We start from the raw sequence: 15,980 nt of genomic DNA, 5'->3' as shown, positions 1-15,980 counted from the left end.
TCTGATTGCTGTGCGTGTTTTTTGCAGTGTGAGTGCCGGAGAGAAAGATGGACACTAGAGAGGGATGGATAGACAGATGGGGATTGAGGGGGTGAAAGTTAAGGTTCATGCTGAGCGCATGCTGCTGGCTTCAGCGATTGCACGCTGTGTCAAAGCGCGTCCTCTGAGGAGCGTGAATATTACATTTTTTGGAGCCTTGCAAAGGTTAAAAAATGTTCTTTAAAGCAAGAAGTAAGTGGAACGGCTGTTTTTTAATGTATTTTTTGTAACTGTACATTTCGATGTTTGATTTTTCTTTTAATGATGTTGTCAATGTGACAGCCAGCGTGTTGTCAGGACACCACCATCATTACTGCATTGTCCCAAGTCCCACTTCACCTGCACTAGTTAGAACCTCTTCCTTTCCTGTCAGTTTCTATACAAGCAGCTGACCAATACATAATTTTGTCCAAAACAGGAAAAAGTATGAAAACTTTCCTGGATAATTGTACACTACCCTGCTACCATGGTATGGGTTATCAGTTTGAATTATTTTTTATTTAATTCTGAAAAATCATGTGCTTCTCATTCCACACAAGAAGGCAGAATCTGTACATGGTTCTATATTTTGGGTTTTTATCCAACCGAAGGGATGCTAACAAACGAAATTCAACTCGCCAGCTTTTAGTAATGTCTACTAAAAGTAGTTTTAGTTCTCAATCACTCGCTAAATTTTTCCACCTGGATAAAGTAAGTAAGTAAGTAGACCTTGAGTTAGAATTCTATTCAATGTTTTTTTTAATAAATGCTTTCTTTGGTTAAGAACAAACCTTCACCTTCAGAAAATGCTCATCTTTTGTACTCATTCAACTCGTTACCTCCAGCAATTGAGGGAGACTCTTGGTTGTCCTTGCCAGTCGCTCCTTAACATCCCAGTTTTGAAAGTCCCTGAATTAACTTGGTCAAGTGACGAAACACAAACATCCCATCTCTACTCTTAATATTGCTGTGAGGACGTCGGCCCCTCAAAATCACGAGAGCGTACACACAAACTTGCGCTCTCAACCACCAGCCTCTTCTCATCCTGCTACCAGGTCCTTAACTCTCCTCGCCCCAGTGTGTGTGTGTGTGTGTGTGTGTGTGTGTGTGTGTTCGTGCTCTGTGGCCCTAGATGCTAAGTGTTCAAGCAAAAGGTCAACAGCCATGGAACAAGAGCGCGAGAGAGAAGCTGATGAGCAGGAGCGGGATAAGTAGGGTCTGAGGGGCTGTTGAGGAGGGCTGGAGTGGTGAGGAGGAGAAGTGAGGACCGTCGTTGGCGAGTCATTACAGGAGTGGCTACCACTTGGATAACGTAGGCGCTGGGGTATGGGGGTCGGGGGCACTGCAGAAAACCAATCCATTTGAGAGAAGATAATCAGAGAATGGAGCGTGAGGGAGTGACTGGCGGAAACTCTAAATGTATCGGTTTAGGAATAAGTTCTCAAGGCTCTCTGAGCGCTCTCTCACTCGCAGACTAATTTATAAAACTATGATGAGGTTGTTGTTTCACCCCACTGCGTGATATAATGCATGCACACAGCGCTGGAGCACACAAACCTACATTTGGAGGTGCGGCACGATATTTTGTGTTTAATTATCACTGCCATGCGTAAGGTTGAAAGGAGATTATGCGTTCGGGCCCCTTGGGCATGCGTGAGTCTGTCCACTGCTAATCCCACAGACTACTGGTCCCATCAGCATAATATTTTCTTTGCTCGAGAACCTCTCGTTGCTGCGGTATTCATTGGATTGACTCCCCATTCCCCTTTAAACTGGCCTGTAGGAGCCGCCGTGCATCAACAACTGAATTCGAAACGTACACACCTGCGTTGGCCTAGTGTTCCATTTCTAAAATATATATTTTGGCATGTTTCACTTTTTATTTAATGGTGACAGTGGGAAAAGGGAGCGACAGAGCGAGAGGACGACCGCTGCAGTAAGGGCTCAGCATGCCTACAAAACAATCCTGTCATTCCTGATCGGTCTGCATCCCCACACGGATGGGATCTTGGCTCAAGTGCTCACTTCTCGTGCACAGTCTGGGGTTGTAGTTCCCCGTTCACCCACGATTAAACACTGCAGAAACACACCTCGACACACACACACACACACAGTTTATTGTTGCTGGCGTTGACTCGTTTGCAGACACACCTGGCGGAGATCAGCATCGTGAGGATCACAGTGTTCGTGTCCTAATGGAAGAGAGTCGATAACTGAATGCGGTTTGAAGGGAATCTCCGTGGAATTGTTTCTAAAGCTGGTATCGCCGTACACAAAATGGGATTCAACTTTCTCTCCACCTTCCCCCACCAATATTTTAAAGATGCAGTGCTATGGAGTACTCTGGTTGTCGGATACAGAAGTCCCTGGTATAAGCAGAAGGGATACACTGGAGACCAAACCCGTTTCAACCGAATGAGAACTACTAATTTGACGTACTAATGTACTAATGTGTGTTGAGAACCAACTCGCCCGCCACACCCCCACACACAAGGAAAAAGAGTAAACCACAGTGACGGTGAAATAAAAAACAAAAACTGCTTGTGTCCGTGTGGTACTTCGCCACAGGCCCACAGTTCAATTAGCTTGAACTAAATGAAGCCGGGTGTCTCCCTCACGGTCCCGGTAGCCGTCAGTCTTGTGCATGAGTAGGCCCGCTCACGGGCGGGTCAGGGGTCAAAGGGTATCACACGGGGCCAAATTGGCTTCAACTCTCTCAGCTCGAAGTTAGTGCAAACCGGCTTTGAACCACCCAGTGTTTTAATTAGGTGTTCTTCATCCCAGGCGGGCGGGTTGGATGTCGTGCGGCCAAGCGCCGTACCTGCGCGACCAAAGTTCGGTCGCGCCGTTTTAATTGCCATTTTAGCGCAAGCGTCGGCAAGGGCGTGTCAAGTGCTTTTTTTGGGGGGGGGGGGGGGGGGGGGGGGTGTCAGCAATCAGCAGACAGAAGACAGACAGCCGGGGCGTTTGAAGTCGTTAGAAGTTCCTTACCTTGATCTGCATTCAACAGCCGTCCTCCGACTGCCACCAGCACATGGCAACTTTGTGATTTGAGGCTTTGCTTTTTGTTTGATGCTCCGAATGTGTCAGAGGAGAGAAAAACCCGCAATGATTTATTGCATTTGCTTTGTTCCCTTTGGCTTTCTAAAGGGGCATTTACTTTCCGATTCTTTAAAGCGAAAACGAACGCGGCGCATGAACGGAACCCGGTGATTGTTCAGGGGGAAGGTGAATGTTTTACCAAACATTTTATTGACAGCCTTGCCGGGCGCTAATTAATTTCCTTAATGGCCAGGTGTAAGTAGTTTTTTATTTAACGGCATGCCGGATTGTTGTCCCTGTAAACAGTTTTATGAGTGGGAGGGGAAATCCAGTATCCTCCCATCCTCCCATCCTCCCATCCCCTTTGTTGTTTAAAAGGCCCATATGGATCGTGAATCGGCAGCAGCTTTCAAAGCATCATTAGTCATGCATAAAAGACTGTGTTAGCGCTTTAATGCCAGCCCTGCGCTCCAGCTCTGAAGATCTGCCTTAATTGCCCGCCGCTGCCGCGTTTTGTGGCCGCTTACGCATGTGTGCGAGTCCACTAGATGCAAATGTGTTCGGGGTTTATCTGTGTGTGTTCTTTGTGTGTTTACTAATTGTCCGCTGCCTGGCCGGGCACCATTAAGCACATAAAGTGCATCGAAAAGTGTGAGATGAGCTTTAAACAGGTACGGAGGCACCTCTGTGGGTGCATCGTATAAAGTTATTTTCTGTCTTCTTGTGTGTTTTTGTTTGTGTGTGTGTGTGTGTGTGTGTGTGTGTGTGCGTGTGTGTGTGTGTGTAGCGGTCCACCTGTTAGGTCTGACCTGGCATCTGCGGCACGGGGAGAGCCAGCTGTATGAGAACGGCCTGAGCTCGGCCGACCATCAACAGGAGGACCGCAGCAAAAGCAGGCCCACCAGCTCCATTCACCTGCTGGACACACTCAACCCGGAGAACACACACGCCGGCGACAAAGGTGAGCTGAGACACACACACATGGACACGCATCATGATAACCGATGTCCTCTCCAATCATTTTTACTTTGGTATATTATGTCTACCCAATGGTTACTAGCTTAAAGTATTTCAAACACTTTGCATGGCCCCTTTTAGTAAATTATTTTAAAATCCCAAATAAATAAACTAAAATGTGTGAGAGTAAAATGTGAGGCTAATTACAATTTCTTTTCTGTAGATTCGGTATCATAAAGTAGTTTAAATGAAGACTGGCCCAGGTTACCATGGAAACATATCCCTCTACTTTAACAAGGTGCTGGTCAGGATGGTTTTTAGGCCACATTTTGACATGAGCTACCTTTACTGATTCATTAAAATCTGAGGTCAAATCTATTTCCGTCTCAGGGGAAACTTCACAGACTTTACACATCAAAGTTTGTTTATTGGTCTTTACTGACACAGCTGCATATGTGAAAATAGTTGTTATAAACATAATAATATTCCCATTAATGAGGTGTGACATGAGCCCAATAGGAATTGTGAGGGCCTGAGCGGTACAGTGCATCTCTAGTTGGTTCTGAGCTCACTGCTGGTCCACAACATGCTGCCGAACGCTCTTTTGCTTGGCTTCTGCTGTGATATGCATGTATTATAATATTTGTTGCCCTGAGCGATGGACGTGATATTGTTGCCCGTGATTTGATGTCATGAGTACTGGATGTCAAAGGTCTGCATTTCCAAAGTCATGAAAGACACCACAAGTGACTTTGTCTGCTTACATTAGCGTTTCATTAAACAAGCTTTTCAAAATAAGTTTTGGGAGTTACCTTAAATAAATGCAGCACAGACACACCAACAGAGGACCTCTCGAATACATACATGTGAAATCAGGTCACATACTATTTAGAGTTTTCCTTTGTATATCCAGCACATTGTTCTTCTGTTTTTCTCATTTCTGAAAACTTAATTAAATAGAAATCCTCAATGGACACCACCATTTCTGCTACAGGATTTAATCGGAGCACAATTATTGAAAGAGAGGGAAGACTCCTAAAATCCTTTTGAAATGTAATAAGAGCATTTAAACAATATAACTGGAACATGTTCAGACTATATATCCATTGGCATGGATTCCATTCAGCCTTTTTGCGTCAGAACTCCGGCTTGCATACATCAACACACACAACTGGCACAATGAATGTTCCCGATACGATAGAGAGACATCAGTGTGAAGATCAGCCTTGAGCTGATTACTCCTTTATCATAAAGCCTAGGTAATTGGTTAATCATGTTCCCTCTTAGCCAATACGTGACTGGAATCGCCATCCTCCACTCGGCCTTCGCTCAACTAGCCGCAGGAATTACTGACAGCAATTTAACCCCGTGACATGGGACATTAATTGTGAGTGTTCCGGGTCATGAAGTCAGGCAGGACAAGGCAACCTTCACGCTTAGTCTGGCCCTGATGGGTATTACTTGGGATGCCGTTGGAGCCCATGTTCAGCACTTATGTGGAGAATGTGCAAGCCAAACTGCAGTCCGCTGCAATTTAGGCAACCTGGGACATCCCTAAAGCTACTATTCTTGATGAATCCTCACATTCCCAAGGATTAACGCTCTCATCAGTAGCTAAATCCTCTGATAGAGCGTGCAGGGGTCACAGGAATTCACTTCTGAGTGCTGTGTCACAACAAATCCATTGTTTCAACTCCTATTGCTCTACGTGCTGGATGGAGGCTGGGAAATCGAAATGGGCAAAGCTAAGCTGTTGCAGCGGCAGGCTCGGATTAATAAAATTGGCGCAGTGGAGGGGGTTCCCCGGACAGAGGAGGGCCAGAGAGATTAGAGATTAGGCTGTAATCCAGTGTGGCAGATTATCACGCTCATCCTGCTGTACCCATCACCTCTCACACCAAGGGACCACGCAATCCCCTAGATTACACAGCCAAGGATGGTGAGGGGAGCCTGCGGGGGATGGAGATGATGAACAACAACTAGACACTGCAGGGGGACAGGGGGGGGGGGGGGGGGGGGGGGGGGGAATGATTGATGGGTACCAATCTTTTTGAGGGATGTTTGAGATATCCATCATAAGTGTCTCGTTTGTGATGATAATTGCTGCCATTAGAATATTATTATAATTTCTTCATCAAAGAACTTTTTCTGTGACTCTAATCTACAAAGCAAAGACACCGAGCAGCATTTGTATTTTCTTCTCTTCATTGTGGAAATACATGATTTTGTTCTTGGTGCGGAAGTAGCAACATAACATGGGGAGCATAAAGATAGCTGAGGAGACTGATTGGAGGATAGTTATCATTTCCTGCTTGTTTTGATATAAACTGATGACATAGTGGGGATAGATAAAACAAGAATGGTTGGAAGGTAGTAATCTGCTCGCATCCCTCTTTGTGTATTTTTAGGGTTGTTGTTTTTTTGATGTCGACATACCCTAACCCACCTTCGGAGGCGCCTGCGGCACCTCGCTAGATGCTAATTGACACATCGTGCCATGCGTGTTCGGCTTGTGGCTCGTCGAGCCGTGCCGCGCGCTGCGTTTTATGTTCCCGGCGCCACCGCTCCTGCCGTTTCAGAGATCACCAGGAGCCCCTTCCTCGTCCTCCACACATAAAAGCCTCTCTAATTAGTGCTACATTAATTGCCACTCACCCCATGATAATCAACCTCAGGCTGATGTGCGTGCACTCCATCTTTTCCCCTCTCCTTTTTTTCTGTTTCCTTGTCTGACATGCATTCGAGCGAATGCATGCACTCTCTCACACACACACACACAACACACACACACACACACACACACACACACACACACACACACACACACACACACACACACACGCGCGCGCGGATAGAGAAATTCCTCCGGTGCAGATGAAAGCAGAAGTGCCCAGAGAATACATTTCCTGTCAGTGGATTCCCAGCATTAATGAAGCACATTGAAGTTTGAGAATAATATTTCAGTCAACGTGGGCCGACCGATGTATTAATGATACGAAGTGATACAAACTGACATACAGTAGAGCGGCGTATTGCCTCATTATAATGTGAGGATGATGAAATGTTGTTGAGCCCGCAGAACACCATCTGAGGCCTCCGCGATGACACCTAACAAAAGACAAAAAAAGTCAGCGCCGAGTTATGGTTTTCGCTCCATCCGGCGGTGTGGTCGAAAGCGGTGCTCAGATAGATGGCATGTGACACAGACAGAGAGGAGGGCTCCCTAAAGACCGCATCAAGATTCCAGGCTGGGTGCAGAGAGGGTGGAGGGGAGAGGGACTGAGTGGTGTGTGTGTGTGTGTGTGTGTGTGTGTGTATAAGAGTGTGCATAATCGTATGCGTGCATGTGGGAAAAGGAGCCTTGTCTGCGGGGGAGATGGGTGGACGTGCCTGTGATGGACCGGTCCCTGTTACACCGCTCTCATTGATTTTTCTCACGCTGGGTTGCAGTCTCAGGTTGTAACACACACACACACACACACACACACACACACACAAACTGTACCCACCCACATGCACAAAGACACACACAGGCAAGTATAGATCACTTAGTGACCCCCCCCTTTCCCCCTCTTCCACGCTGCAGCGTCTGAAGTAGAGAAAGAGTAACAGCGGGAACGTTTCTACCCGTCACCCGTCTCGCGGCCGGAGAAATCCAACTTATTCTGACGAGGCCGAGGGCTTCGTAGCGCTCGCTCCACATATTTGAGAGGAGCAGACGACGTCTTGGGCTCTGATATCAAAGGCGAAAAGCAACTGGTTACTTTATGTAACATATGATGAGCATAAACTATTGAGAAAAAAATGTTTTAGATTAAGCCATATTTTCACATGCATGCGTCCCAATTAACATAATTATCACCATTACGTCTGTGTACTTAAACATTTGATGTTCCTCATGTTACTCTCTGTGGCCTTCCTTTTAACTGCAATATAAAAGTCCCGCATTCTAGACGTTTTTAGTGCAAAATAATACATTTAGTGTGCCATAAATTATGAAGATAAATGTTACATTTCTTTGATAATGTATTTTATACAATTTGGCAGACAGTGGATTCCAAAACTGTTTCCACTGTTGGGGAAAAAAAATGCAAATGCTTTTCTTTCTGCCGCTTATCCTTCAGTCAAGTTTCCTCAAACTTTTGTTGCTTAACTTTTTTCCGAAAGTGAGTCAATCATGGCTTCCCAGTTGCTGGGGAGCACATAAGGTTATTCATAGTATCTATAAAAATTTGATTTGGGGCCGAGATGATAAATGACCAGTTTTTGACACAATAGCCGCCTGAGACTGGGAAAATCTTGACGATACTATTGAAGGTTTTTACAGCTTTCTGGCTCAGACAAAACGTTGCATTTTGGTCTTTCGTCTTTCTGTTACAAATGATCCACGAGTGCATCAATTTGTCTACAAGGCTTTCTGCATCCTCTTAATCCAAGGTGTAAACTATTCACAATGTTTACACAGTAGTAGTAATTTATTAACTTATAAATACCTTATTGGAATATAGCCACCATTTTATATATATTTGACAAAATATTTTAAACCTAGAATGTTCCACAAATAGCACAGGTTTATTTTGTTAACCTATATTGAGTTTTTCTATAAATACTGCATACCTCAGAGCTTTTAAAAATCTTTAAAGTGAATCAATCCAAGAACAAATATTTCCTCTATAAGTAAAAGTCCTCACCTGTCATTATGACCACTTTACCACAAAGTTAGCTCTAAAGTTAGCTCTAACCCAACCCTGCCCCCTAAAGTGAAAAAAGAAAATGACAAAATAGGATTGTGCTCTGATCTGTACCCATATATACCTCACAGTAGGAATCCCTCCGGCTTCAGCCCGAGCAAGAGAGCAATAGAAAGAAGAAGAAAAACAACAAGAGTCTTCTCCGTATGTCATTTCATGCAACACATATTACAAGTGTAACCATATAAGTGCACTCAGAGTACCACGGAGGCAATGAGTGTGTGAACAGGCAGCCCTGTCTGTCACAGAGACAGCCTGAGGCCCTGATCGGGGAAGGTGAGGACGAGAGTAATGGAAGGCCCCGAGGCCAAGAGCATTATCTTCTCCTGACTCTGACTGACACTCATTAGGCTGCACAGTGGAGAGAGGAGGCTGAAAGCTTATTAAACCAACTGCTCAAAAAGCCCTTAATTGAATCCAAGTAATTATAGAGACCTTGCCCATTGTGATATTTTTATTCATCCTGCGGCAAACTCAATCTCTCTCGCATTTGGAACACTATTAATGTTGTCTGCGCCGATGTGTGAAAACGGCACACACACACACACACACACACACACACAAGCCTGCGCTTCGATATCGAGCTGCTCGCATGAACACCCGCTGTGCGCACACAGACACACACACACACACACACACACACATATGCATAGTTCCCGTCCCCCCAGAGATGTCCCGCCACCAAGACCCGCCTGCACTTTTAGTCTGTTCTCGCTTCATTTGAGTCTGAGGGATAATAACATTAATTTGCAGGACAGTTTAGTTCCTTTTGAAAATAGATTACAGGTGTAATTGTTTTACCTGAATAACCCGCAGGAAAGAGAAATTAATTAGACCTTGTGTCCCAAGGCCTAATGTAGCTCATCACTTTTGCTGGCCTGGCACACACATCCACACACACTAAATCAACCCCTCAAAACACCCAGAGACGGACAAAAGACTTTTCGGCCGCTTTCACAGCCGACCCGTTCAGTTCGGTTGAAATGAACTGCGTTTTGTGATGTGATAGCATATGTGCCATGTTTGCGTGTTTTGAAAAGCTACGCTACTAATACATTTGCTGAGAAAGCCCAAGTGATTTGTATTTAAGGCTATCTTTAAAAGCATGTTGTCACGGTTGATGTTTTTGATTAGTAACATAAAAGGTGTCAGACAAATGTGTGTGTTTTTGACAGTTCATCAAGGTCATTAAAGAGTGTGCCAGAGCGACTGCGAGCGTTCATTGACGCGTTTGGAAATGGGGCTTTTGCCAACCCTGCTTCTACTGTTATTTATAATACCAAAGCTCAGTCAGTTATTGATCAAAGTACATATGTACACATATGCACTCGGTATCAAATGAAGAAAACTACAGGTGTAGCTCGCACACTTTGCATGATGGGAATACAGTCATTGTTATTGGGCAGGGGAACCACTGGTTCTGTTTCTCGTTTTTTAGAGAAAGACGGAGAAGGAAAGATTGATGTCACGTCGATAACGAACGGAAGCTCGTTTTGCAGCTATTAAATAACAAATGACATCATTAGAAAAATGAATTGTTCTACCTATGTGAGAAGATCCATTTGCCTCATTCGTGCGATTTAAATAAGCACAAATGGCCCCGGGACTTTGCTTTGATTGCACCTTAACAGATGTGTCAAAACCCTGAAACAACAAAATGGTGTAATTCAATGTGTTTTTCAATAAATAATTTGTTGTTATATAACTGCTGGCGATGTGACCGCTTTGGGGGCTAGTTCTATTTTTGGAAATAACATGAATATGAGAAGGTGTGCGCTGGTTGGCATTGAGTGCATTGTTCATACTTCAGTGTACCATAAATAGGCTAAAGAAAGGAAAGATGCTACCTAAAGCTTTCAATGTTTTATTTATTTATAAAGAAGGCATAATGCACTGTAAATTTTGTTTTTTAATTCATTTTTTAAAGGGAGTAAAGGGAACTCTTTTTTTTTTTGGTTGACTGAATTAAATCCCTACAGTACAAAGATGGTAGTTTGTCTTCAGAAACGGGAATAGTGAGACCGTCTAAGGCCCCCATAATCCAACGGTCCTGCTGTAGGGACCTTTCAGGTGTGGGTTTAGGAGGACTAATTGCAATATGTGCGTCGTGTTCACACTTTACACTAAAGAATAATTGGCTGAGGCAGAATGATTATTATACTGTATAGAATGAGGGTTCTAAGCAGACCAGCCTGCTGATCCCCTGTCGTTCCCATCAAGGCCGCGCAGGGCTTGATGAATAACACTTTCATTGCCGCTTCAAACCATTTGATTTTGAAATCAACAGTAATACATCTCGCCTCTAAGAACTCGCTGCCAAGGAATGATGAAACCCACAAGAGGAGATTCATGCAACGCCATTTACTTGTTATTTTCTCTGTGAGCCACCCACAGCAAATTAGGATTGTAGGAGTTGCCTTTCAGTTATTAGGGCCACAAGACATGAAGGTGTGAAGGAACATCACCTCACATTTTGCCTGCCGAGGAGAATTAAACTATCTGGTATATTTGAAAGAGGGCCTCATAGGATGGACTACGGTGGAGCACCGGGGTGGCCTGAAGAAGCCCCCGTCACCACGCCATCTGTTGGGTCAAAAATGCTTTGAAATGACCCGATTTGTATGTTCTTTTCTTCCTTGAGCTTCAGGGAAGAAGAGAGAGAGAGAGAGACTTTTAATCCTTCTTTCTTGCATCAGCAGCTGCAACTTGACGCCACCTTCTCTTGGAGATGCTCCTCTCATCTCTTCCCTTCACAGGAATACCCCCCCCCCCCCCCCCTCCCTCCCCCCGGCCCCCACACACACTCTTCCGTCTCTGACGTGCAGCCACCCGTCCTCGTGGCTGACCCCGAGCGCCTCTTTCTGTCACCGAGTTGCATCAGGATCTGAGAGGCGCTGTACGGTCATTAGCATCAGAGGGACGTGCCTGCTCATCTGCCTCCCAGCCGCCCGCCGGCCTGCCAGTGTTCTGCCAACTGTCATGGCCCGTTCACGTCCCATTCATCTATTGTTGCGTAAAAAGGCTGCTCTCCTCGGGACATCCATCCGTCTTGATGGCCCTTTAAAACAAAACAAAAAAAAAACGACAATTATAGACAGGATTAGCTGTAAAAAGAGGTAGTGAGCATGAGCTCGATGTTTTAGCGAGGGGACAGTTTAGGCCGCACGCGGGACACCTGGCTCTTGTCTTTCACTGCAAACCCTTTTTTAACTCTTTTAGTTCTTGCTCCCCTCTCATGTGTCCCTCGCTTTTGTCCTTTTTTACAGCTCAGTTCAATCAATGAACAGATGAATCGATTTACTTTGTTTCCATCCAATTGAGTCGGAGATAGAGGAAGAGAAGACGAATCAAATGCTTTGCCTCTTATTAACATGTTGTTTTCTTTTTAGGTTATTAGTTAGGAAGGGTCTAAGTAGATCCAGCCATGTCATATCCTCCGGGTTTGGGAGAGTGTTAACACGTCATTAGCTCCGACTGAGTATTGAGCGGAATGTTGACAATAGCAATGTGCTAATATATTCACAGTGAATCTGCTAACATTCAGCTTTTTAGCAGTTGGAAATTCACTTCCATTTAGGCTCTTAGTGTGTTAGCAAGATAATGTTTGCTATTTAACAGTGAATATAAAGTGCCTGGTGGTGATTGCCATCATTTGTGCAGGTATTTGTTAAGAAATTTAAGGTAAAACTGTGACCTCATTGCCTGTGATACAAACGGATGCCCAGAGCTATTAAAACACATCCCGAGGGAGGATTTATAACCGTAACATATTTACGTCTGCCTGTCTGCGTGACAGCACATGTGATGTATACATACGCCGGCAGGCCTGTGGGTGGGCACGGGGGGGGCTCCCTGTAATGGAGTGGCAAAGCTGCCAGCATAACAGGCCGAGAGCAGGCAGCCTCATCCATGAATCTGCCCCTAACGGTTCTTTTGCCTTTTGTGGCCGTAACGATCGACTCCCCTCCGTCACTGTATTTTCTCCATCTTAGTTTAAAAGCAGAGATATATCTCTCCATAAAGGGCCCCGACACAAAGAGGGCCGGAGAGCCTCGCCCCCGCTCCCCCGCACACAAAAGACTCTGGGCCCGAGTTGGGTTGATAAAGGCTCATGGAGTGGAGCTGACGGCCAAGGGACAGTTGGAAAGACCTATTCTCTTCGCACACAAAGACGCGCTCTCACTCAGGACGCTATCTCCGCCGCTGTTTGTGAATGCTTCTCATGTCCTCGCCCTCCTCGATTTCTCGTCATCCACCTCTCTGTCTTTCTCCTATTCACACACACACACACACACACACACACAAACTCGTCCTTTCTTGTTAGAGGATGCTAATTTAGCACACGACAAAGCCCCAGTAGACAGCTCCCAGACAAAACGCTTCCTTTCTAAAGCGGTTCATCTTCATGCAGAGCCGATCCCAAGGATTGCCAAAGCATTGGACTCTCACAAGGAGGATGTTTTTTTTTACACCGGTCACTCATTCTTGTCTATTCAGTCTCACCTTTATTAGCAGATTGGGTCGGTTATTAATTGCTCCCTTTGATCGCCGTCTTACCTGAGTGATCTGCTGAATGGGACCGAACAAAATCACCAAAGTGTGTTTTTCTTTTGTCTGTTTTGTGTCCCCCCCCGCAGAGAAATGGGTGCGCGGCCGGGCCATCGACCGCGGCGAGGTCGACGTCGGAACCCAGCAGAGCCAGGCGATCCCGCCGGGACTCTTTTGGAGGTTTCACATGAACGTGCACCATCCGACCTACATCAAGTTCAACCTGTCCCTCTCGCACAGCGCGCTGATCGGGGTGTACGGACGCAGGAACATACCGCCCACGCACACTCAGGTAGAGGCGGCTCCTGTTGTTGCATGCTGTTTGCTGAAATACCATGCACCACACCCACACTAGTGCGCCGTTACCTGTCTGCCCTTTTGTTCACAGCGGGGCTGTATTTTAGGGAAGCTGACTACACAAAAATGTGGAAAAAGTACAAACTGTGCCCTCCCAAAGACAATTCCGTACATTGCATATACTGGTTGGGTAAATTATATTTAACAGAGACATTATCTTATGAATAATTACTTAATTCAAGGAAAGACAAATCTATTTCTTTCTAAATTAATGCATTCTCTGGCACTCCCATCCACATCCCTGCTTTGAAGCGCTCTCAACTCGTTCTGCAGGCCCAATTTCTACCAATATGGAGACCGGAGTGTGTCACTTCTGATTGGCTGGTTTATTTCCAGTCACGTTGGATTGGCTGTAATTGTACAAGTAGAACTTACAAATCACATGATTTTAAATAATTTAGTACGGTTCATATTCACTGACCTTAGCTACCTTAGTAATCAGGAATTACATCACCACCCGGGTGCAGGTCAGCACCGTGCTGGAGTGAGACCATGACCTTCAGTGATAGCTGCTCTACAGCAGTAGGTTCAGGGTATTGTGGTTCAAGCTTTTACATCCAGCTCAGTACAAAACCAGGCCCACACAACAGCGTTTATATGGTAATTACTGTGGCAGACCAACAACCTTATGATTGTTCCTGTGGTCGCTGTGAGCTTTTAACCAGGAAGTAAGCATGGTGCACTATGACTAAGCCTTTGAGCGGGTCAGTTGTAGATTTAAGTTCAGTCAGAAAATGTATTTAAAAAGTATATTGTGAAAGGTAGCAAGCTCACAAATTGAATTCCATAACCGCATTTGAGCTCAGACAGGTCAGGGATTGTGTAGCAGTAGGAAGTAAGAAAGACAACTTCCTTCCCCCTCAGGCCTTGTTTGTGATCACCAATTTAGTATTAAAGTCAATCTCACAACAACGGTGTCAATGCACTGTGTGTAGGTTCATTTTGTTGATTTGTTCAACGTCTGAGTGCAGCAGGAATTACTGTCTCCCTTTTGACATGAAGCGATCCATATGATACGACTTATTCTGACCAGTGAAAAACGAATATCTAGAAAACAGAAGGATTTAATTGTGAGTCTCACTGTATCAGAGCACAGCGGAAAACATTATTGTAAAACTGAGCTGAATGGTACACAAAGTGATCCCACATTGCCTACCATTCACCTGACCTTGACTGATACCAAATGTTGACGGTTGTCATTATTTTGGGGTTATTTTCAACTCTAATTCTGCAGTGGTAACATCCAATCACAATAGTAATCATGTTGAATGAAACATATCGCTTCTGAATCAGAAGTAGAAGAAGCCGTTTTTCCCAGCGTGCATGCAGGTCGTTCTCCAAAAAGGATTTTGTCAACTCAGTCTTGATGAAATGCCACCTTTCCCCAAAACAATGCACGGCAGCGTCCTACACCTTGTAGAGCAGCGCTGTGCCGCGCGACAAGCACACATACAGCACGCACACACTGAGCCGTCTGCTTTTTAACATCAGTGTGCCCCTGCTCTCGACTGCATGAAGAGGTCTAATTAGCTGTTTTTGACACCAGTGTGACACACAGCCCTCTGGGGGAATAAGGCTCAGCGAGTACTCCCTAGTTCAAGGAGGTTTTAGAGCGGAGGGGAGGGTGAGACGAGGGGGAAGTTAAAGAGGGCGAGGAAGAAGCACAGAGAGGCTTAGACAAGCAAAGTAATAGTCTGTTCCATTTGAAAACCCGGGTGGTAAAGTCTGCCTGCGCTATTAGAGGCAAGTGAAATTGTTGCAGTGGAACATGTCTGGCGGAGGACTGGCCTGACATGGATGGCGATTTCCCTTGCTTCTCATTTTTTAGGGTTGCCCATTGGCATCTGATATCCACATCTAATGCTACCCCCCCCCAAGCTTTTTGTGTGCAGGCAGTTTTGCAATAGCATTCAAATTGGCACTTTCACAAAGCTCACACGCCGCTGCACAATGGACTGGCCTTACCCTTTGCTATTATGCAGGTTCGAAAAATCTCCGTCTAATTGGATGGGTGTTGTTGTCTGATTGTCTTCCTGTGTGCCGCGTCCAGTTCGACTTTGTGAAGCTGCTGGACGGGAAGGCGCTGCCCTGGTCCTTGACCGACCCCGTCTCCACCGCCAAGGCTCCCAAAGGCCTGCTGCTCAGCGGCCTCCAAGAAACGGGCTTCATCGAGTACATGGACCCCTTCACCTGGCACCTGGCCCTCTACAACGACGGCCGAAACCTGGAGCAGGTGTTACTGCACAGCACTCCCATAGGTGAGAAGAATGGTTCCAGGGAGCCTTTTTATTCCCAGGGCCTCAATAT

The 15,980-nt window shown here is 45.5% G+C and overlaps 1 protein-coding gene across 1 annotated transcript in view; it reads left to right on the top strand.

Moving 5' to 3' along the window:
- tenm1 (teneurin transmembrane protein 1) overlaps positions 1-15,980 on the top strand; it is a 153,030-nt gene that overhangs the window by 71,284 nt on the left and 65,766 nt on the right. The window contains exons 6-8 of the mRNA XM_037462334.2: positions 3,848-4,021; positions 13,406-13,608; positions 15,724-15,931. Coding sequence (XP_037318231.2) covers positions 3,848-4,021; positions 13,406-13,608; positions 15,724-15,931 — 585 coding nt within the window. The remainder of the gene's footprint in view (positions 1-3,847; positions 4,022-13,405; positions 13,609-15,723; positions 15,932-15,980) is intronic.

The sequence above is a fragment of the Pungitius pungitius genome, chromosome 2, assembly GCF_949316345.1.
Source record: "Pungitius pungitius chromosome 2, fPunPun2.1, whole genome shotgun sequence".
Classification (NCBI taxonomy): domain Eukaryota; kingdom Metazoa; phylum Chordata; class Actinopteri; order Perciformes; family Gasterosteidae; genus Pungitius; species Pungitius pungitius.
The sequence above is the reverse complement of the archived record's forward strand: the minus strand, read 5'-3'. Positions and strand labels throughout refer to the sequence as shown.